Here is a 22,906-nt window from a genome sequence, read left to right as displayed (position 1 = left end):
AGACTTTTCAAAAATAAAAGTGTGTGTGTGAGGGGCGACGACACATCCACCTTTAAACAAACCTCAATGGTTTTTTTTACAAAAACAAACTTTAAATCATAAAAACATGACGAAACACACACACAACAAAAATGAAAGAATTCACATGAGCTGAATTTTCAGTCAAACATCTTCACTTCAGCCGTGAACACGTGATGAGCTGAGGAAATGACAACACAAACCAAAAGTGTACCATTTTTACATGGAGTCTGGTGAAAAACATTTATTTGAGACATTAAAAAGTGAAAGTTTTTTCTTTCACTTCAACAAAGGGAAAAAGAAGAAAACACCGTGTTGATGTTTTTAAATAAAGTGGAATTAAAACAGAGTCGACTCTGACTGAGGTTCTGTTGGACTCGTCCAGTCCTGGTTTCACTTCTGGTTGAGCCAGCTGAAGGAGAAGACGTGTCTGGGTCCGTCTCTGTCGTCTAACTCACTCTGCTGATCAGACTGAACCTGGAACACATGATCAATAACATGATCAATCACATGATCAATCACATGATCAATAACACTGATCAATCACATGATCAATGATCAATCACATTAACTAAACACAGTTATACCTGGGGGGCGGGGCTGGCAGTGACAGGGGGCGGGACCTGGCTGAGTGGTGAGGGAGCAGGGCTGGCAGTGACAATGGGCAGAGGGGGTGGGACCTGGCTGAGTGGTGATGGGGCGGGGCTTTTTGTATGTGATGCCATCTCTGAGGTTCTCTGTGGGGGCGGGGCTGAGACCTGAGCAGCTAGCACAGGAGGTGGTTGATTGGCTGCAACTTGCTGCTGTGACTCCGATCTACTTCCTGCTGATGTCACTCTGGGCTCCACCTCCTCTTCATCATCATCACCATCTTCATCTGCTGTGGGAAAACACAACATTAGCTACATGCTAACACGCTATCATACAGTGCTGAAGCTACATGCTAACACATTAGCATACAGTGCTGAAACTTCATGCTGACAGTATGGTAAGACTTTTTTAACGTCCTGTTTGTTACCTTTGACAAAGTCGATGTCGCTCAGCGCTCGTCTCTGACGATCAAAGTTTGTTGTGAAGTGATCCATCTTCTCGTAGCCGCGCTGGAGTTTATCTAGCTGTGATGTGTTGGTTCCCTCCTCGATCCTGATCAATAATCAATCAATAATCAGCCAATAATCAGTCAATAATCAGGCAATAGTCAGCCAATAATCAGTCTATAATCTGTCAATAATCAGCCAATAATCAGTCAATAATCGGCCAATAATCAATCAATCATCAGCCAATAATCAGTCAATCATCAGCCAATAATCAGCCAATCATCAGTCAATAATCAATGACATTGATCACATGCAAAGTGTTAAAAACTCACTTGTGCAGCAGAGGTTTGCTCGTCTGTGGGAAACAAATCAAAGTTATTGTTCATATTGACTGGTTTCAAAGTAAAAGACCCAGTAATTCTCTCAGTGAAGACAAAATAAAAGCCCTAGTGAAAAACAGGGTAGACACGCTGATGACGTCATCACAGCGATGACGTCATGGCCGTGTCTCACCTGCAGGAACACAGCCATTTCAGTCTCGTCCATGGTCTGGATGGACGTCTCCAGCAGCTTGGCCGTGTTCTCCAGGTGCTCGTTGTATTTCCTCCTCAGGCCGCGGATGTAGTCCAGCTTCTCTTCCTGCTCAGAGCTGATCTTCATAGTCATCTCACCTTTCTTCTCCTCCAGGACAGCGAACAGGTGATCAAACGTCTCACACAACTTTGACTTCTGTCTGCTGCCGTTCTCCTGCAAACACAGAAGATCAGGTGTGAGGGTCAGGTGAGAAGATCAGGTGTGAAGGTCAGGTGAGAAGATCAGGTGTGAAGGTCAGATGAGAAGATCAGGTGAGAAGATCATGTGAGAAGATCAGGTGTGAAGATCAGGTGAGAAGATCATGTGAGATGATCAGGTGTGAATATCATGTGAGAAGATCAGGTGTGAAGGTCAGGTGAGAAGATCATGTGTGAAGATCAGGTGTGAAGATCATGTGAGAAGCTCAGGTGTGAAGATCATGTGAGAAGGTCAGGTGTGAAGATCATGTGTGAAGATCAGGTGTGAAGGTCAGGTGAGAAGATCATGTGTGAAGATCATGTGAGAAGATCAGGTGTGAAGATCAGGTGTGAAGATCAGGTGAGAAGATCATATGAGAAGATCAGGTGAGAAGATCAGGTGGGAAGATCAGGTGTGAAGATCATGTGAGAAGATCAGGTGTGACGATCATGTGAGAAGATCAGGTGTGAAGATCATGTGAGAAGATCAGGTGCGAAGATCAGATGTGAAGATCATGTGAGAAGATCAGGTGTGAATACCATGTGAGAAGATCAGGTGTGAAGATCAGGTGAGAAGATCATGTGTGAAGATCATGTGAGAAGATCAGGTGCGAAGATCAGGTGTGAAGATCAGGTGAGAAGATCATGTGAGAAGATCAGGTGTGAAGATCAGGTGTGAAGATCAGGTGAGAAGATCAGGTGTGAAGGTGTGACCTCACGTTGACAGTTCTGCAGGTTTCCTCCAGATGACTGATGATCGCCTGAATCCTCTCATTGTTTCCAACAAGCATCGAAATACAGTCAGTCAGCTCAGCCTACACACAGACACACACATACACACAGACACAGAGGGAGAATAGTGGCATTAAACCGCTGTTGTGTAGCAGTTGTGTAATAGCTGTGTAGTAGTTGTGTAGCAGTTGTGTACCTTCTGTTTGGTGAACACAGTGTTGAGTGGTGCCACTTCACAGTCTTTGTGAGCTCCAAACACTTTACACAGTGAACAGGTGGGGGCGCTGCAGGTCACACAGTAGATGTTGATCTTCTCCTCATGTTCTTCACACATGGGCTGCTCCACCTTCACCTGAGGAGACGCTTTACTGCTGAGACAGAGACAAGTGAGACAGAGAGAGACAAGTGAGGCAGAGACAAGTGAGACAGAGACAAGTGAGACACAGACAAGTGAGACAGAGAGAGACAAGTGAGGCAGAGACAAGTGAGACACAGACAAGTGAGACACAGACAAGTGAGACAGAGAAAGACAAGTGAGACAGATAGAGACAAGTGAGGCAGAGACAAGTGAGACACAGACAAGTGAGACAGAGAAAGACAAGTGAGGCAGAGAAAGACAAGTGAGACAGATAGAGACAAGTGAGGCAGAGACAGACAAGTGAGACAGACACAAGTGAGACAGGGACAAGTGAGACTGAGAAAGACAAGTGAGACAGAAACAAGTGAGACAGAGAGAGACAAGTAAGACAGAGACCACTGAGACAGGGACATAAAGGTGAAAGAGAGACAAGTGAGACAGAGAGAGACAAGTGAGACAGTGACAGACAAGTGAGACAGAGACAGAAAAGTGAGACAGAGATAGAAAAGTGTAACAGAGAGAGATAAGTGAGGCAGAGACAAGTGAGGCAGAGAGAGACAAGTGAGACGGAGACAAGTGAGACAGAGAGAGGCAGAGACAAGTGAGACAGGGACAAGTGAGGCAGAGACGAGTGAAACAGGGACATGTGAGGCACAGACAAGTGAGACAGAGAGAGAGAGACAAGTGAGACAGAAACAAGTGAGACAGAGACCGAAAAGTAAGACGGAGAGAGACAAGTGAGACAGAGACAAGTGAGACAGAAACAGAAAAGTGAGAGAGAGGGACAAGTGAGACAGAGAGAGACAAGTAATACAGAGACAAGTGAGGCAGAGACAGAAATGTGAGACAGAGACGAGGGAGACAGAGACAAGTAAGACAGAGAAAGACAAGTGAGAAAGAGAAAGACAAGTGAGACAGGGACAGACAAGTGAGACAGAGACAGAAAAGTGAGACAGTGAGAGACAAGTGAGACAGAGACAGAATAGTGAGACAGAGACAAGAGAGACAGAGACAAGTAAGACAGAGAGAGACAAGTGAGACAGAGAGAGAGAGACAAGTGAGACAAAGACAGAAAAGTGAGACAGAGAGAGACAAGTGAGACAGAGACAGAAAAGTGAGACAGAGAGAGAGACAAGTGAGACAGAGACAAGAGACAGAGACAAGTAAGACAGAGAGAGACAGAGAGAGGCAAGTGAGGCAGAGACAAGTGAGACAGGGACAAGTGAGGCAGAGACAAGTGAGGCAGAGACGAGTGAGACAGGGACATGTGAGGCACAGACAAGTGAGACAGAGAGAGACAAGCGAGGCAGAGACAAGTTAGACAGAGAGAGAGAGACAAGTGAGACAGAAACAAGTGAGACAGAGACCGAAAAGTGAGACGGAGAGAGACAAGTGAGACAGAGACAAGTGAGACAGAAACAGAAAAGTGAGAGAGAGGGACAAGTGAGACAGAGAGAGACAAGTGATACAGAGACAAGTGAGGCAGAGACAGAAATGTGAGACAGAGACGAGGGAGACAGAGACAAGTAAGACAGAGAAAGACAAGTGAGACAGAGAAAGACAAGTGAGACAGGGACAGACAAGTGAGACAGAGACAGAAAAGTGAGACAGAGAGAGAAAAGTGAGACAGAGACAAGAGAGACAGAGACAAGTAAGACAGAGAGAGACAAGTGAGACAGAGAGAGAGACAAGTGAGACAAAGACAGAAAAGTGAGACAGAGAGAGAGAGACAAGTGAGACAGAGACAAGAGACAGAGACAAGTAAGACAGAGAGAGACAAGTGAGACAGAGACAGAAAAGTGAGACAGAGAGAGAGACAAGTGAGACAGAGAGACACAGATAGTGTTTAATTTTACTTTAAATAAAGTTTTGTTTTGAATGTGTGGATCTAAAATAAACTGCTGTGTCACTGACATACATACACACACGTTACTTCTGCTGCTTTGATGATGTCACAGCCTCATCATGTGACATGACGCTACATGTAAAGAGTTTATTTACACTGCATGTGTGTGTGTATGTCAGTGACACAGCAGATTATGTGTTACCTGGTGCTGCCCTGCTTGTACATGTCTATTATATTCTCCACCAGCAGGTTGCGCTGCAGACCATAAACACCGTGTCGGTCCAGGACCACCTCATGTCGACAGGACGGGCAGCGAAAACGACCACCAGATGTCACTGTGGAGCTACTCCTGGTCGACAGGTAGGGATTGGATGCCTGCAGGAGGCGGGGCCAAAAACAGGTAATTTGTTATTACACCACTCACTCTTCCACACCAAAGCCAACAGAGAAAATCAGTGATTTTAACATCACACACCCAGGAGTTGTTGATCCACTGCTGCCTCCATCACTAAGTTCAAATGTCTGATTTCAATGAATTCAGTGTTTGAAATCCTTTGTTCAGATTGACCTCAGTGTCACAAAGTGACCACATGAGGCAGCAGAGGACCAGCAGCTAAAATTACTAATATTCTCTATGAGCTTTGGTGTGGGAGAGTGAGTGTTTTATGCTGACTCGTGCTGTGTTTTATGCTGACTCGTGTTATGTTTTATGCTGACTCGTGCTGTGTTTCATGCTGACTCGCACTGTGTTTTATGCTGACTCGTGCTGTGTTTTATGCTGACTTGTCCCGTGTTTTATGCTGACTCGTCCTGTGTTTTATGCTGACTCGTCCTGTGTTTTATGCTGACTCGTCCTGTGTTTTATGTTGACTCGTGCTGTGTTTTATGCTGACTCGTGTTGTGTTTTACGCTGACTCGTGTTGTGTTTTACGCTGACTCGTGTTGTGTTTTACGCTGACTCGTCCTGTGTTTTATGCTGACTCGTCCTGTGTTTTATGCTGACTCGTCCTGTGTTTTATGCTGACTCGTCCTGTGTTTTATGCTGACTCACCTGGAAGATGTCGTTGGCACACTTGCGGCACAGGTTGTGCTGACACGGCAGAATGACCACTGGTTTGGTGAACATCTCCAAACAGATGGGACAGATGAGCTGCTTCTCCAGAGTCTCCATGGCGACGAGGAGGGACACACCTGTCACACCTGGACAGCAGGGGGTGACGTCACAGAGAAGAAGGAAGTGAAGAAACAGTAAAATGAAGGAGCAGCGTTGTTGTTCCTGTCCTCCGTGAGTGTGTGTGTGTGTGTGAGTGAGGAGCTGTGTCTGTTTTTAGAAAGACATTTGTCAGCCGTTGCCGTGCCAACAAGTCCTTATATGTCAAAGGTCATGACAGAGCAGGGGGGAGGGGGAGACATAAATTTTTAAAGGGACAGTCCACAGTGTTAGAGCAGCTGAGGGGACAGAGCAGCTCCACCTGCTGGTCAAACACACCCCCACAGACACACACACACACACACACACACTCACAAACACGTGCACACACACACACAAACAGACACGCACACACACTCACACACACACAGAGACGAGCGCACACACACTCAAACACACACGCACGCTCACACAGACACGCACAGACACACGCTCACAAACACGCGCACAGACACACACAGACACGGCGCGCGCACACACACACACAGACATGCGCACACACAGACACGTGTACACACACACAAACACACTCAAACACACACACACATTCTCACACACACAGACACGCGCACACACACACACACAAACACACTCAAACACACACACACACACGCTCACACATTCTCACACACACACACACACACACACACAGAGTGGACAGACAACAGAGTTTGTTCAAAACAAAGTTTATTGTGACGTCAAACATCGTAAACATGATTTTAATATTCACACACACACACACACACACACACACACACACACAGTGTCAGACAGCGCCCTCTACAGGCTGACTCCTCATGTTACAACAGATGACATCATCACGTCATGTGACCACAGTTCACTCAAATACAAACCAAACTTTAAATCATTTACATGAAGATTTTAATGATACTTTGATCTTTATGAAGACTTCCTGTTTCCTGTTTCCTGTCCTCTTCATGTGTACGTGTCTCTGTGGCGACCGTCGCAGATCAGCTGAGTTTTCTCGCTGGTGTTTGTCGGCTGGCGAACAATCGGAGTCTCTGAGTCTGAGAGAAAACACATGTGACCTCATGACCTCATAACTTCCAGGCTTATTATGTATTCAGATTCACAGGCTGTGGACAAATGTCTGCATCGATAAAGTTCAGTTTATATGAAGTAGTGACTGTGAGCGCCCCCTGCTGCTGAGAACCAGCCTGACTCTGATATCTATGTCACATGATCACACACACAGACAGACAGACCCACACACACACATACAGACACACACAGCCACACACACAGACACACAGACACACACACACACACACAGTCACACACACACACAGTGAGTCCGTGACAGGATCTTTAAAACCTCACCGTTATTGGGGTCGTTGCGGATTTCCTCCTCCAGGTCGTCAGGGGAGACATACTCAGACTCCGCCCCCTCAGCGGTGGGCGTGGGCTTGAGTTTCCCACAGCAGCAGTTGCAGCAGCAGCAGAGGCAGCAGCAGCAGTAACATCCGCTCAGAACGCCACACACCACGAACAGACCCTGACACACACACACACACAGAGGTCAGAGGTGAGCCACGAACCACGTCCTCGCCCACACAAGCCCCGCCCCCTCACCTTAGCCCACCAGGTGGACAGCATAAAGTAGGTGTTGACATTGTCTTCTCCAAACTGCTGTGCCACGTAGAGCCCCAGAGAGCCGTACGAGTCGTAGATGTTCCTCTTGGAGAGGTCGGAGAGGACGGAGTGAGCGCTGTTCAGCTCCTTAAACTTCTCCGCCGCCTCCGGGTTCTCCGGGTTCTTATCGGGATGGTACCGCAGCGCTAGTTTCCTGACACAGGAACACACCGCGTTACAGAGGCTCGGCACACACAGTGAATGGACGTGTGGGGGCATGGCTGTGGGCGGGCATGTGTCTTGTCTCACCTGTAGGACTTCTTGATGTCGTCATGGCTACAGCCTCGCTGAAGATCCAGAATCTGGTACAGAGATTCTCCTGAGGTGGACAGAGTTCGCTGTCTCCCCTCAGACATCCTGACACCATCACCTGAGACAGGTGACACATGTCAGGACACGCCCACATCCACATACACCTGACCCTCTGACACGCCCACATACACATCTGACCCTCTGACACGCCCACATACTCACACCTGACCCTCTGACACGCCCACATACTCACACCGGAAGCTCTGACACGTCCACAAACACAACACACACCTGACCCTCTGACACACCCACATACTCACATCTGACCCTCTGACACGCCCACATACACACACCTGACACGCCCACATACTCACACCTGAAGCTCTGACACGCCAACATACACTCACCTGGACCTCTGACCTGACGCGCCCACATACTCACACCTGACCTTCTGACACGTCCACATACACTCACCTGATACACACCTGATACATACATACACCTACACATACACATACACAGACACACACACAGACGCTTACACATACACAGACACACACAGACGCATACACACACATACACACACAGACATACACACACATACACACAGACACACACAGACACACACACACATAGACACACACAGACACACACAGACAGACATACAGAAACCATGATGTTACCTGATGAAGCCTTCAGGTGTGTGAGCGTCTCTGTCCAGGTGAGTCGTCCTCTGTCAAACTGTCTCCATCAAACATTCAGCAGCTGCTCAGGTGACGACGAGTTTCACCTGCTCAGGTTTCACTGTGTCTGTGTGTGTGTCTGTGTATGTGTATGTGTGTGTCTGTAGTAGTGTCCATGTATTACTAATGTTGTGGGGACCTAAACCTGTTTACACTATCACATTATGGGGACTTGTCTTCCTTGTGGGGACAAAAATCAAGTCCCCACAACGTGAATGACTACATTTTAAGGTGAAGATATTGTTTAAGGTCAGGATTAGGATTAGGATTAGGCCAGTAGTGATTGGGGTTAAATTTAGAGTAAGTCTCCAGGAAATGAGTGTAAGTCAATGCAATGTCCCCTCATGTCATGAATGTCGTACATGAGTGTGTGTGTGTGTGTGTCATTTTAGGAGGGTTGCCGTGACAACCAGGTGAGTCGGGGGAGGGGCCGTAGACAAAGATATGTTACAATGAAGAATCACATGAGGAGTTTTTATTGACAGTTCATGTTTTTTTTACATGAAATCTGAGACAAATAAAAACAGGAAGACAGAGAGATCGATCAATCAGGTCGATCACTGCTGCCACATCACACGGGCATCTGCAGCTGTGAGTACTCGTCCTGTCCCTCCTTATCCTCTAGATGGGGCTCCACATCATCAGCATCCAGCTGCAGGAGCAGAGATCAAAGGTCAGGACAAATACGAAAGATCAAAGTCATTCTGATTATGTGATGACGTCATCGGACTCACACTCTGCAGTTCTCTGCCACTGAAGACACGCGGCAGCAGCAGCATCCTTACAGGGATCGTCAACAGCAACACGAACGGGAACGCTAACGCCGCCGCCGTTGCCATGACGACCCACAGGAGGGACAGACAGGTGAGCTGGACCACAGTGAACAGGTGCATCCTTAACGTCCGCACCTGTGAGACAGGTAAGACAGACACAGGTGAGACAGGTACGAAAGACACAGGTGAGACAGGTAAGACAGACACAGGTTAGACAGGTGAGACAGACACAGGTGAGACAGGTAAGACAGACACAGGTGAGACAGACACAGGTGAGACAGGCAAGACAGACACAGGTTAGACAGGTAAGACAGACACAGGTTAGACAGACACAGGTGAGACAGGTAAGACAGACACATGTTAGACAGGTGAGACAGACACAGGTTAGACAGGTAACACAGACACAGGCTAGACAGACACAGGTGAGACAGACACAGATGAGACAGACGATGGGGCGGGGCTAACCTTGCGTACGTAGGCGTGGTCAGGGTGGTACTTGGGGGGCATGAGCAGCAGGACGAGTCTCTCTGTGAGCTGGATCCCATTCAGAGACATTACACCCATGTACAGGAAGATCCCAAAGAGCACCGCCAGGGGGATCTGACGCAGGACGTCCCCAATCACGATGGACAGACCTGAGGGGGCGGAGCATGAACCACGTCAGACCACAGCGTGAGAACTCTTCTCCGGGACAAAAGGACTTACCGACTAATAGTGCCACGAGGAAGCCGGTCACTCGCTGCTCCTTCACTTCCTGGATGCGGGGCTTGTCGCCGGGGGCGACGGCTTTGCTCATGACGGTCAGGGCGTTGGTGTGAGTGACAGAGCGTACGGTGGCGGCTGACAGCCACGGCAGACCAAACAGAGCTGAGACTCCGCCCACCATCACAATGATGAGCAGGTCCAGGTGAAAACCGGTTCCCTTCAGAAGTTTCCTCTCCTTCTTACTGACAATCAGTCTGCATGCGAGAGACACGTGAGCTGTGAGCACACACTCTCACTCACCCACACTCTCACTCTCCCACACACACACATGCACACACACACCCACACACTCACTCTCCCCCCCACACACACACACTCTCACTCTCCCCCCCCACACACACACATACTCTCACTCTCCCCCCACACACAAACTCTCACTCTCTCACACACACACACCCTCACTCTCTCACACACACACACTCTCACTCTCCCACACACACTCTCACGCTCACGCTCACACACACACACACACAGACACACTCTCACTCTCCCACACACACACACACACACTCTCACACTCTCACACACACTCTCCCACACACACACACACTGCTGCCTCCATCACTTAGTTAAAATGTCAGATTTTAATGAATTCAGCATTTGAAACCTTTAATTTAAACTTAACTGACACAAAATGACCACACGAGGCAGCAGAGGACCAGCTGCTAAAATCACTGGTTTTCTCTCTGACGTTTGGTGTGGGAGAGTGTGTGTGTGTGGGAGAGTGATTGCAGAAGAAGAAGAAGGAGGAAACATTTACGCTGTGATCTGTGACTCCATGAAGATGAGGATGAAAACCAAGATGGCAGGCAGGACGCTGGCGACCATCATCCACACAGGAAAGAGTCCGTCTGAGCCCAGAGGAGAAACCAACCAACCACGTTTGTCTGGACTGGACACTGAGAATCCACTGGGCACGCTCAGTTTCTGTCCAACACACAAGAGGTCAGAGGTCACTGTGGAGGTCAGAGGTCACTGTGGAGGGCAGAGGTTACTCTGGAGGTCACTGTGGAGGTCAGAGGTCACTGTGGAGGGCAGAGGTTACTGTGGGGGCAGATGTCACTGTGGAGGTCAGAGGTCACTGTGGAGGTCAGAGGTCACTGTGGAGGTCATAGGTCACTGTGGAGGGCAGAAGTTACTCTGGAGGTCACTGTGAAGGGCAGAGGTTACTGTGGAGGTCAGAGGTCACTGTGGAGGGCAGAGGTTACTGTAGAGGTCAGAGATCACTGTGGATGTATTATAAGAATTGGATGTAGCTCCGCCCCCTCTGCCTTGAAGACAATGTTGTCATGGTGGCTACTCGTGGTACTGCAACAACAAATACTCAAACAGCAACAGCAATGTTCCCACTGATGACTGCTGTGATAAGTAACTACAGGTTGCTGTAGTCGCAGCAGTGACGTCACCACGCGCATTTCACATGTGTAAAACCTTCCTAAAGGCCATTAAAAGCCCAGAAACATCTTATTTCCCAGAGTGACCACATGACCGCGCTTTGCTGTGCTTGTACACACCTGTGACGTCACGGGTGTATATGAGCACAGCAAAGCACGGTCATGTGACATCTCGTGAACGGCTGCTGTCAGGGAACGTATGATGTGAAAACTTCATGAGTAATGTGAATAAATGAAGTTTTCTTTTACATTTTTTTAAATATTATGATAAAACATAGTGATTTATTCTTCATTCATGATTTTGGCTGAGTGAGCATAGGAATGAACAGAGCCAAAGAGGCGGAGCTATATCCTGTTCTTATAATACATCCATGGTCAGGACACACCTGCTCCGTCTCACCTGAGTGTACGTGTCGTCCACACTGTTGTCCACTAACACCATGATCAGGATCGCTATGGGAACGCCAAAGTCTCCGATGATCCGACGCAGCTGAGGACGGAGACACAGTCAGACTGAAGAGTACTCTACTGTGTGTGTACTTGTACTCTTGTGTGTGTACTTGTCCTCTTGTGTGTGTACTTGTACTCCTCTTGTACGTGTACTGACCCTGCCAGGGAAGAAGCAGCTGTTCTTGAACTTTCGTAGGTAAACAGCGATGAAGAACGTTCCTGACATGAGAACCAATGAGAGCAGAGCAGTGTTGGGTTCTCCAACAACTTTCCCAGAGTTCACTGTAACACTGGTGACGTTGCAAGAAGATGTGTTGTTTCCATGGTAACAGTTTTGGAGAGGATGCTCCTGAAATATCTAGAAAAGACCAACATGTGTTGAGAAGAACCTTTGACCTTGGTGCTACTCTGCTGCGGTTGACCTTTGACCTTACCTTGACCAGTTTAGCAAAGGTCTCATAAATGAAGATGAGGGAAATGAGGAAGGAGAAGATCTCCTGAGTGAAGCGGGAGACAAAGCGAACCAGGATGCTTCCTTCAAAGGCCACAGTGAGGAGAACAATGAAGACCAACCAGAAGCCGATCCACACTCGTCCAGTCAGATACTCGATCCCACCAACTTTACAGAACTACAGCCACAAAGACCAGGTAAGGTCAACCATCATCTGCGAAATCATCTACAACATCTACAACTTCTACAAACATCTACAAACATCTACAACATCTACAAACATCTACAACATCTACAAACATCTACAACATCTGCAACATTTACAAACATCTACAACCATCTACAAACATCTTCAAACATCTACAACATCTACAAATATCTACAACATCTACAAACATCTATGTCCTCAGGTGTGAAGAACGTGTGTCAGGTGAGCTCACAGTGTAGAAGGCCTCTTCAAACACCAGCAGTGGTCCAGAGAAGCCGATCACCAGCAGAGGTTGAGCACCCAGCACACTGAACACCAGGCCCTGCATCGCTGTGGCAACAATCAACTCCGACACACCAATCAGACCCTCTGTTTTCTCACCTGTGGTCACAGCAGCAGCACAGATCAGACTTCACAAACTCTTCTTCAGTGGTCCTCAGGAACATCATCTTACCCAACAGTCCTCCAAAGGTGATGGCAGGAGACAGTGCTGCAAAGTAGATGAAGATGATGGCGGCCATGCACTGAGCATTCAGAGCGTCTCTGAGGTCACTGACGTACTGAGGATAACGCCGAGTCACATCTTTGATCAGTCCTCCAAACAGACGACCTGAACGCCTCAGGGGCTCGTCCTCAGCTTTGGACGGAACCAGAGAACCTGTGAGACGAGACCAAACTAAGTGATCTGAGACAGGAAGTGACATTGTAATGAGAGGCAAGTGACCGACCCTCCTGTTGCTGACCACTGCTGGCTTTCTCCTGCACTTTGTCGCTCTGCTCCTCCTCCCTCTTCCGTAAAATTTCACGTTGGAATCGAGCGACCGAGCGCAGCAGCTGTTCCCCGTCCACCTCCGAGGGCGGGAGGACAATGCTGCGGTCCAGGAATTGGTTGATGGCGGTCAGCAGGTCCTGGCGGACTTCAGCCTGGTATGCCGCCTCGTGGAAGTGCTGGAGAAGCAAATTATAAAACATTTAATCAATTATTTAAAACCCAGAGATTCCAAAATGGCAAACAGTGTTATGTCTGTGGAGACACACCTTGTCTGACATGAGTGTGGAGATGGAGCGTCCAATCTGGTGGTAGTCGATGTTTGTGCTGGGCGGGCCCAGCAGCAGGAAGAGGAACCTTACAGGAATGGGGACCTCCAGAACGGACTCCAGAAGGACCGCCTCCTGCAGCCGCACAAATGCCACGGAGGGCCGGTCCAGGAAGTCCACGCTGCCTGAAGACACAGGGACACAGTGAACCTGCTGGTCTACAGACCAACACGTGAAGGTACGTGATGATGCGTACCCACGAGAACCACGGTGGCCTCTGCCTGCTCAGGGATCTTCTCCATCAGCTTCACTTCATGTTTGTGTCTGGCATGACAGAGGGACGGGGCTTCTTTCTGGACATGGGACAAAACAGTGTCAGAAACTATGAGGACACGCAGGTCTGAACTGAAGCTGGCATGGGGTGAGATGACTGTGGAGTCGTATTTTTTCAAAGTTTTTTAAAGTAACTTTTGCGAGTATGTGCGCAGCTTTCTGACAATTATCTGACCCCAGAGCGTATTTAGGATCCACCTGAAGAGACAACAGGTGTGTGTGTGTTGTACCTTCTTCCTGTCCGTGGCTGCCTCTCTGTGATTGGTCTGAGCTTTAGAGAGCTCTGATTGGCTGCTGTGCCTGTCAATCAGGGCAGCCATGTTGGCAGCAGAGACGTTCCTGCTGAACCAGCTATGATCTTTCTCATCGCTGGGATGACTGAAGACAGACGAGAGACATGAGAGGGAGACATGAGAGGGACATGAGAGAGACATGAGAGAGGGCCATGAGAGAGGGCCATGAGAGGCACATGAGAGAGAGACATGAGATGCACATGAGAGGGAGACATGAGAGGGACATGAGAGAGGGCCATGAGAGGGACATGAGAGAGACATGAGACGTACATAAGAGGGACATGAGAGAGAGACATGTGAGAGACATTGGAGGAACATGAGAGACATGAGAGAGGGCTTTGAGAGAGACATGACAGGGACATGAGAGAGGGCCATGAGAGGAACATGAGAGAGAGACATGAGAGGGGGACATGAGAGAGAGACATGAGAGGGACATGAGAGATGGCCATGAGAGATGGCCATGAGAGAGACATGAGAGGGACATGAGAGAGACATGATAGGGACATGAGAGAGACATGAGAGGGACATGAGAGAGATGAGAGAGACATGAGAGAGATGAGAGAGACGAGAGAGACATGAGAGGGAGACAGATGTTGGACAGACCTGTGTTTCAGCAGCAGAGCTCTAAGGACGTTGTCTCGGTCTTGGTCTTTGATCTGATCTGAAATCACCAGCTGATCGACCACATGACCTGCAATTCCCACCAGCGTCGTCTGCTTCAGGTCCAGAAGCACCGCCCCTAAACACACAGCATGATGATGTCATACACCGATGTCATCAAGCCACCCCCCACCCCGGGCGTCCTCACCGTGAGCGATTGTCCTCCTCAGCTCCAGCAGTGAGCGGAAGCAGAGCGAGGCGATGTGTGGGCGGCTCCAGCGTTTAGACTCCGCCTCCACGTCCTCCTCAAACTTTATCCATCGAGCTGTTTCCCGCCACTGCAGCTCCTCGTTCCTGTCAATCATCAGCTCATTCAGCTCCACAAAGACCTGAGGAGGTCATAAGAGGACATAAGAGGTCAGGAGAGGACACGAGGACGTCATGGGAGGACATAAGAGGTCAGGAAAGGACAAAAGAGGTCAGGAGAGGACATGAGGACTTCAGGGGAGGACATAAGAGGTCAGGAGAGGACATGAGGACATTAGGAGGACATGAGAGGACATTAGGAGGTCATGAGGAGGACATGAGAAGACATGAGGAAGACATAAGGAGGTCATGAGGACATTAGGGGGACATGAGAGGACATGAGGAGGACAGTTAAATCCAGGTAAACCAGATTAAATAAAGACACATCGAACACAGATTAAAAGCAGCTGAAAGCAGAATAAATGTTAGTTGTTAACTCAGGTGAACTTCACATTAAATTAAAGACTAAAGAACAACAAACCGTTCCAAACCAGACTGAACCAGGACAAAGTAAAGGAAGTAAAACCTTGTGTCTGTGTCGAGTTTTCAGGTCCAGACCAACCATCCTGAAGACGAGATGAGACTGAACTCTGGCTTTAACTTCATCATCCTCTTTAAGTTCACCTGTCTCCCCTGTCTCTCCTCCCCTGTCTCACCTGTCTCATCTTTGTCTCTCTACCTGTGTGGCCCACCCTCTCGCTTTGATTAAAACAGAATTCACTTTGTCTGCATCACAAAACCACCTGGATTAACAAGCTCAGTCTCCGTCATGTCTTTTGTACTCTTGTCTCGTTGTCTCGCTGGACTTTATCCTCGTTGTTTTGTCCTCAAGTTTCAGACGAGAATCCATCGTGTGAAGCTGAGCAGCTGATGACGTGAGAAGAACTAGCTTAGCATACAGACACACAGAGGGGAAACTGTTAGCATAGCTTAGCATTAAGAATAGATGTAGAGTGGAATATGTTAGCATAGCTCAGCATTAAGACTGGACACATGGGGGAAACTGTTAGCTTAGCTAAGCATTAAGACTGGACACATGGGGGTAACTGTTAGCCTAGCTTAGCATCAAAACCACCATAGTGAATGGGAGCAAGGGAAACTTTTAGCTTAGGTTAGCATTAAGATTGTGCACAAAGGAGGGATTGTTAGCCTAGCTTAGCATCAAGACTGGACATAGAAAGGAAGACATTTAGCATAGCTTAGCATGAAGACTAAGTATAGGGCAGTGGTTCTCTATTATTTTCTGTCATGACCCCCCCCCCCCCCCCCCCCCCACAGAGGACAGAAATGTTTTCACGCCCCCACTGAATTGAAATACTATTGAGAACCTGATCATTTTTATTTATTTATCTGTATAAACCACTGTATGAGTTGACACCTGACACCTCACCACGCCCACTATTTGAGAAGTACTAGTATAGGGGGAGGACCTTTAGCCTAGCTTAGCATATAGACTTGTCAAAGAGGGGAAACAGAAGTGAGTCAGAAGACTTGTCAGCCACTGTCTCACAGGTTACGTCAACAAGCAAACTCATGTAGAGGGCGGAGCTTATCATAGATCTGTGTTAAGAATGTGAGACGTCACTGATGATGTCACAACAACAACAATGACCTCATGAGGAGTTCGGTCCAGCCGTGTCCGATCACTGGACTCAGTCCTGCTCATGTAGATGATTGGAACTCTGGAGCTCCGCCTCATCAGGGGACGTCGCACAGCTGGAACATCATCCAGTCTGTGACCTGAGGGGAGGGGCATGTCAATGAGGTCAGAGGTTAAAACACACAGCTGAGCAGTGCCCTCTACCTGTGGTCTCACATCACGTCAAAAAAATACACAAAACAGACGTCACAGGTCAGAGCAGAGGTCAGAGCAGAGGTCACAGGTCAGATCAGAGGTCACAGGTCAGAGCAGAGGTCACGGGTCAGGAACTGACTCTTGATGTCGTCCAGGTCAACTGATGTCAGCGCTTTGACCTCGTTGTCATCGGCGACGCTCATCAGGATACAGTCTGGTGAGAAGCCATTCTGATTGCTTGAAGAGGTGGGTGTATCACTGTGAGAGGGACGGGTCAGAAGTTATGTGGACTGAATGATGATGTCACCAAACCTGTCAGCAGTGCTTGTTACCTGGAGGGCGTGGTCACTCCACCCTCCTCCTCTTCCTCTTGGTATTCTTCTATGGTGGTGGCAGAGCTGGGGGCGGAGCCTTTCCTCCTCCTGCTGTCAGTGGGAGGTTTGACCAGAGGTTGATGGACATGAAGAGACAAGTGACGATGATCTACAGCAGAGACACAAGGTCCTTTAGAATCACTCTCCCACACTAAAGCTCATAGACAAAATCAGTGATTTTAGCTGTGGGGACACAGGAGCTGCTGGTCCTCTGCTGCCTCGTGTGGTCACTTTGTGTCACAGAGGTCCATCTGAACAAAGGATTTCAAACAATAAAGTGACAAAATAAGACATTTGAACTTAGTGATGGAGGCAACAGTGGATCAACAACTCCTGTGAGTGTGATGTTAAAATCACTGATTTTCTCTATAGGGTGATCATGCGATCATGTGACCTGGATAAAGACATGATCATGCAACGTAGATAAAGACGCGATCATGCGACGTAGATAAAGATGTGATCATGTGACGTAGACAAAGACGAGATCACGTGACGTAGATGAAGACGCGATCATGTGACGTAGATAAAGACGCGATCATGTGACGTAGGTAAAGACACGATCATGTGACCTGGATAAAGACACAATCATGTGATTAGATAAAGACGCGATCATGTGATGTAGATAAAGACGCGATCATGTGACGTAGATAAAGACGCGATCACGTGATGTAGATAAAGACGCGATCATGTGACCTGGATGAATACGAGATCATGTTACGTAGATAAAGACATGATCATGTGATGTAGATAAGGACGCGATCATGTGACCTGGATAAAGACGCGATCATGTGACGTAGACAAAGACGCGACCATGCGTCGTAGATAAAGACACGATCATGTGAGGTAGACAAAGACGCGATCATGTGACGTAGATAAAGATGCGATCATGTGACGTAGATAAAGACACGATCATGTGACGTAGATAATGTGACCTGGATAAAGACATGATCATGTGACGTAGATAAAGACGCGATCATGTGACGTAGATAAAGACGCGATCATGTGGCGTAGATAAAGACGTGATCATGTGACGTAGATAAAGACGCAATCATGTGACGTAGATAAAGACGATCATGTGACGTTGATAATGTGACCTGGATAAAGACACAATCATGTGATTAGATAAAGACGCGATCATGTGATGTAGATAAAGACGCGATCATGTGACGTAGATAAAGACGCGATCACGTGATGTAGATAAAGACGCGATCATGTGACCTGGATGAATACGAGATCATGTTACGTAGATAAAGACATGATCATGTGATGTAGATAAGGACGCGATCATGTGACCTGGATAAAGACGCGATCATGTGACGTAGACAAAGACGCGACCATGCGTCGTAGATAAAGACACGATCATGTGAGGTAGACAAAGACGCGATCATGTGACGTAGATAAAGATGCGATCATGTGACGTAGATAAAGACACGATCATGTGACGTAGATAATGTGACCTGGATAAAGACATGATCATGTGACGTAGATAAAGACGCGATCATGTGACGTAGATAAAGACGCGATCATGTGGCGTAGATAAAGAAGTGATCATGTGACGTAGATAAAGACGCAATCATGTGACGTAGATAAAGACGATCATGTGACGTTGATAATGTGACCTGGATAAAGACATGATCATGTGACGTAGATAAAGACGCGATCATGTGACGTAGATAAAGACGAGATCATGTGACGTAGACAAAGACGCGATCATGTGACGTAGACAAAGACGCGATCATGTGACGTAGATAAAGATGCGATCATGTGACCTGGATAAAGACGATCATGTGACGTTGATAATGTGACCTGGATAAAGACATGATCATGTGACGTAGATAAAGACGCGATCATGTGACGTAGATAAAGACGCGATCATGTGACGTAGACAAAGACGCGATCATGTGACGTAGACAAAGACGCGATCATGTGACGTAGATAAAGACGCGATCATGTGACCTGGATAAAGAGGAGATCATGTGACGTAGATAAAGATGCGATCATGTGACGTAGATAAAGATGCGATCATGTGACGTAGATAAAGACGCGTTAAGTGACGTAAAAAAAGACACAATCAGACGAGATCATGTGACGTAGATAAAGACGAGATCCTGTGACGTAGACAAAGGCGTGATTATGTGACAAAAAAAGATAATGACGCGATCATGTGACGTAGGTAAAGACACGATCATGTGACGTAGACAAAGACGAGATCACGTGACGTAGATGAAGACGCGATCATGTGACGTAGATAAAGACGCGATCATGTGACGTAGGTAAAGACACGATCATGTGACGTAGATAAAGACACGATCATGTAACCTGGATAAAGACACAATCATGTGATGTAGATAAAGACGCGATCATGTGACGTAGATAAAGACGCGATCATGTGACGTAGATAAAGACGCGATCATGTGATGTAGATAAAGACGCGATCATGTGACCTGGATGAATACGAGATCATGTTACGTAGATAAAGACGTGATCATGTGATGTAGATAAGCACGCGATCATGTAACGTAGATAAAGACACGATCATGTGAGGTAGACAAAGACGCGATCATGTGACCTGGATAAAGACGCGATCATGTGACGTAGACAAAGACGCGATCATGTGAGGTAGACAAAGACGCGATCATGTGACGTAGATAAAGACACGATCATGTGACGTAGATAATGTGACCTGGATAAAGACATGATAATGTGACGATCATGTGACGTAGATAAAGACGCGATCATGTGACGTAGATAAAGACGCGATCATGTGACGTAGATAAAGACGTGATCATGTGACGTAGATAAAGACGCAATCATGTGACGTAGATAAAGACGATCATGTGACGTTGATAATGTGACCTGGATAAAGACATGATCATGTGACGTAGATAAAGACGAGATCATGTGACCTGGATAAAGAGGAGATCATGTGACGTAGATAAAGATGCGATCATGTGACGTAGATAAGATGCGATCATGTGACGTAGATAAAGATGCGATCATGTGACGTAGATAAAGACGCGATCATGTGACGTAAAAAAAGACACAATCAGACGAGATAATGTGACGTAGATAAAGACGAGATCCTGTGACGTAGACAAAGGCGTGATTATGTGACAAAAAAAGATAATGACGCGATCATGTGACGTAGATAAAGATGCGATCATGTGACATAGATAATGACGCGATCATGTGACCTGGATAAAGACGAGATCATGTGACGTAGGTAAAGACACGATCATGTGACGTAGACAAAGACGAGATCACGTGACGTAGATAAAGACGCAATCATGTGACGTAGACAAAGACGCGATCATGTGACAAAAAAACTCAATCATGTGACGTAGATAAAGACGCGATCATGTGACGTAGACAAAGGCGTGATCATGTTACCAAAAAAATAATGACGCAATCATGTGACGTAGATAAAGATGCGATCATGTGACATAGATAGTGACGCGATCATGTGACATAGATAATGATGCGATCATGTGACCTGGATAAAGACGAGATCATGTGACGTAGATAAAGATGCGATCATGTGACGTAGATAAAGACGCAGTCATTTGACGTAGATAAAGACGCAGTCATGTGACGTAGATATAGACGCAGTCATGTGACGTAGATAAAGCTGCGATCATTTGACGCAGATAATGGCGCGATCATGTGACGTAGATAAAGATGCGATCATGTGACGTAGATAAAGATGCGATCATGTGACGTAGATAAAGACGCAATCATGTGACCTGGATAAAGACGCGATCATGTGGCGTAGATAAAGATACGATCATGTGACGTAGATAAAGATGCGATCATGTGACGTAGATAAAGATGCGATCATGTGACGTAGATAAAGACGCGATCATGTGACCTGGATAAAGACGAGATCATGTGACGTAGATAAAGATGCGATCATGTGACGTAGATAAAGATGCGATCATGTGACGTAGATAAAGACGCGATCATGTGACCTGGATAAAGACGAGATCATGTGACGTAGATAAAGATGCGATCATGATCTCACCTTCAAAGTCATGTTCGTCGTAGACTCGCTGCGTCTCTGGATGACTGAATGGCGCTGGCGTGAGAATCTGCTGAAAACACGCCACGTCAAACGCTTTGTTCAGGTCCTCCTCTTCCTCATCACCATGGCAACGCAGGGCAGGAGGAGGAGCCAAAGGCTACAGGACAGGAGTGAAGATGTGTCAATCAAAGTAATCTGATTCCATCAGACCTGACTTCTATTACCATGGAAACATGATTGACTCACCACAGACATGCTGAGGGCCTTACTGGGACACACAGAGGTCAGCTGACTTCAGGGTTCAAAGGTCAGCAGGTGGCTTCAGGGTTCAAAGGTCAGGAGAGAGAGAGAGATTATTTATTGAGTCACTTTGATGTCAGCATGTGTGTGAGATCAAACAGCTGATCATTGTTTTCTCATCTTGGCTCCTCCTCCTCCAGCAGGGGGCGGGGCTTCCTATGTGTGTTGACAGTGACAGAGAGGAGACGGAAGCAGGCGACGGCGTCCATGGTCCCTGTGACTGTGTCACTGTGTGTGTGTGTGTGTCAGGACCAGTCGTCCCCATGGAGACCTGGTCCCAATGAGGCAGAACCTCATTTCTGAGGAACTGGTACAGTTCAGGACAAATTAATGGAAGGGTTGTTAGTATCCTCAGGTGTCTCAAACCTGTCTGTGTGTGTGTGTGTGTGTGTGTGTGTGAGGGGGGGGTCTGTGTGTGTGTCTGTGGGGGTCTGTTTGTGTGTGTGTGTGTGTGGGGGGGGGGGGGGGGTCTGTGTGTGTGTGTGTGTCCACAGCACTGAAAGAGACAAATTATAATGCAAAGACTGAAACCAACAGAGAGAAGAAAGAGAGGAAGCAGAGAGGAGGAGAGTGACCCACACACACACACACACAACTCCAGAAACCTGAGGAAAGCTGAAGGTCACCATAGCAACTAGTCAAGAACCCTCACACACACACACACACACACGCACACACACACAGAAATACACACACAACCACAGACACACACAGATACACAAACACACCACACAAACACAGAAATACCCAAACACACACACACACATTCACAAACACACTGACCAGGTTAACTGCTAAGGCTAGTTATGTAGCACTACTCCTTTAAAGGAGTTAAAGTGACACAGCTGTACTGTGTGTGTGTGTTCTCACCTGGTCATTGTGTGTGTGTGTGTTCTCACCTGGTCAGTGTGTGTGTGTGTGTGTGTGTGTTCTCACCTGGTCAGTGTGTGTGTGTGTTCTCACCTGGTCAGTGTGTGTGTGTTCTCACCTGGTCAATGTGTGTGCGCGCGTGTGTGTGTGTTCTCACCTGGTCAGTGTGTGTGTGTGTGTGTGTGTGTGTGTGTTCTCACCTGGTCTGTGTGTGTGTGTGTGTGTTCTCACCTGTGTTGCTTGGTTCTTCAGCAGAAACAGAAACTCAGTTTGCAGCTGATTTTATATCAGCACAACTCAGTGTGTGTGTGTGTGT

General features: G+C 47.4%; 3 protein-coding genes across 8 annotated transcripts; all 3 read right to left on the bottom strand.

The window, feature by feature from the left end:
- Nucleotides 1-229: 229 nt before the first annotated feature.
- On the bottom strand, nucleotides 230-6,073 carry LOC131465312 (E3 ubiquitin-protein ligase TRIM63-like). 3 transcript variants are annotated; one of them, XM_058637890.1, is made up of 9 exons: nucleotides 5,813-6,073; nucleotides 4,964-5,136; nucleotides 2,754-2,928; nucleotides 2,545-2,640; nucleotides 1,569-1,802; nucleotides 1,388-1,410; nucleotides 1,037-1,161; nucleotides 606-898; nucleotides 230-495 (listed from the first exon to the last, which is right to left on the bottom strand). In XM_058637890.1, the coding sequence occupies exons 1-9, from the start codon at nucleotides 5,930-5,932 to the stop codon at nucleotides 412-414; spliced, it is 1,323 nt and encodes a 440-aa protein (XP_058493873.1). In that variant the 5' UTR covers nucleotides 5,933-6,073; the 3' UTR covers nucleotides 230-411. The 3 variants fall into 3 exon arrangements, with proteins under 3 accessions (XP_058493873.1, XP_058493862.1, XP_058493852.1); XM_058637879.1 differs by having other exon boundaries at nucleotides 606-895; nucleotides 5,813-6,033; XM_058637869.1 differs by having other exon boundaries at nucleotides 2,754-2,925; nucleotides 5,813-6,033.
- A 601-nt stretch (nucleotides 6,074-6,674) lies between these two features.
- LOC131448609 (dnaJ homolog subfamily C member 5B-like) lies at nucleotides 6,675-8,666 on the bottom strand. The gene is made up of 5 exons (XM_058621249.1): nucleotides 8,560-8,666; nucleotides 7,874-7,994; nucleotides 7,565-7,778; nucleotides 7,313-7,487; nucleotides 6,675-6,999 (listed from the first exon to the last, which is right to left on the bottom strand). Exons 2-5 carry the CDS (start codon nucleotides 7,978-7,980, stop codon nucleotides 6,908-6,910), a joined length of 588 nt encoding a protein of 195 aa, XP_058477232.1. The 5' UTR covers nucleotides 7,981-7,994; nucleotides 8,560-8,666; the 3' UTR covers nucleotides 6,675-6,907.
- Nucleotides 8,667-9,079: 413 nt separating this feature from the next.
- On the bottom strand, nucleotides 9,080-22,847 carry slc4a2a (solute carrier family 4 member 2a). Of its 4 annotated transcripts, XM_058620609.1 has the most exons (22): nucleotides 22,822-22,847; nucleotides 21,667-21,739; nucleotides 21,421-21,577; nucleotides 17,358-17,508; nucleotides 17,165-17,283; nucleotides 16,843-16,970; nucleotides 15,133-15,313; nucleotides 14,928-15,063; nucleotides 14,262-14,409; nucleotides 13,955-14,051; nucleotides 13,699-13,883; nucleotides 13,389-13,608; nucleotides 13,115-13,318; nucleotides 12,893-13,041; nucleotides 12,436-12,630; nucleotides 12,159-12,359; nucleotides 11,952-12,041; nucleotides 10,918-11,084; nucleotides 10,098-10,351; nucleotides 9,858-10,027; nucleotides 9,354-9,527; nucleotides 9,080-9,271 (listed from the first exon to the last, which is right to left on the bottom strand). In XM_058620609.1, the coding sequence occupies exons 2-22, from the start codon at nucleotides 21,673-21,675 to the stop codon at nucleotides 9,191-9,193; spliced, it is 3,216 nt and encodes a 1,071-aa protein (XP_058476592.1). In that variant the 5' UTR covers nucleotides 21,676-21,739; nucleotides 22,822-22,847; the 3' UTR covers nucleotides 9,080-9,190. The 4 variants fall into 4 exon arrangements, with proteins under 4 accessions (XP_058476592.1, XP_058476508.1, XP_058476762.1 ...); XM_058620525.1 differs by lacking the exon at nucleotides 22,822-22,847 and having other exon boundaries at nucleotides 21,667-21,786; XM_058620779.1 differs by lacking the exons at nucleotides 16,843-16,970; nucleotides 17,165-17,283; nucleotides 17,358-17,508; ... (1 more) ...; nucleotides 21,667-21,739; nucleotides 22,822-22,847 and adding an exon at nucleotides 15,974-16,062.
- Nucleotides 22,848-22,906: the final 59 nt, after the last annotated feature.

Source organism: Solea solea, chromosome 1 (assembly GCF_958295425.1).
Source record: "Solea solea chromosome 1, fSolSol10.1, whole genome shotgun sequence".
Taxonomy (NCBI): Eukaryota; Metazoa; Chordata; class Actinopteri; order Pleuronectiformes; family Soleidae; genus Solea; species Solea solea.
Note: the sequence above shows the minus strand (reverse complement) of the source record. Positions and strands in the feature narration are given on the sequence as shown.

What these genes read in the sequence shown, in the direction of transcription:
- LOC131465312 (XM_058637890.1), bottom strand. Translation starts at nt 5,932, where the DNA reads ATGGAGACTCTGGAGAAGCAGCTCATCTGTCCCATCTGTTTGGAGATG. An exon ending in TACAAGCAGGGCAGCACCAG is followed by an intron (nt 2,929 to 4,963) that starts GTAACACATAAT and finishes TCTCTGTCTCAG; the next exon opens with CAGTAAAGCGTCTCCTCAGG. An exon ending in CTGTGTTCACCAAACAGAAG is followed by an intron (nt 2,641 to 2,753) that starts GTACACAACTGC and finishes GTCTGTGTGTAG; the next exon opens with GCTGAGCTGACTGACTGTAT.
- slc4a2a (XM_058620609.1), bottom strand. An exon ending in GGCCACCGTGGTTCTCGTGG is followed by an intron (nt 13,884 to 13,954) that starts GTACGCATCATC and finishes CTGTGTCTTCAG; the next exon opens with GCAGCGTGGACTTCCTGGAC. An exon ending in CCACACTCATGTCAGACAAG is followed by an intron (nt 13,609 to 13,698) that starts GTGTGTCTCCAC and finishes TTGCTTCTCCAG; the next exon opens with CACTTCCACGAGGCGGCATA.
- LOC131448609 (XM_058621249.1), bottom strand. Translation starts at nt 7,980, where the DNA reads ATGTCTGAGGGGAGACAGCGAACTCTGTCCACCTCAGGAGAATCTCTG. An exon ending in GACATCAAGAAGTCCTACAG is followed by an intron (nt 7,779 to 7,873) that starts GTGAGACAAGAC and finishes TTCCTGTGTCAG; the next exon opens with GAAACTAGCGCTGCGGTACC. An exon ending in CCGCAACGACCCCAATAACG is followed by an intron (nt 7,000 to 7,312) that starts GTGAGGTTTTAA and finishes GTTTTCTCTCAG; the next exon opens with ACTCAGAGACTCCGATTGTT.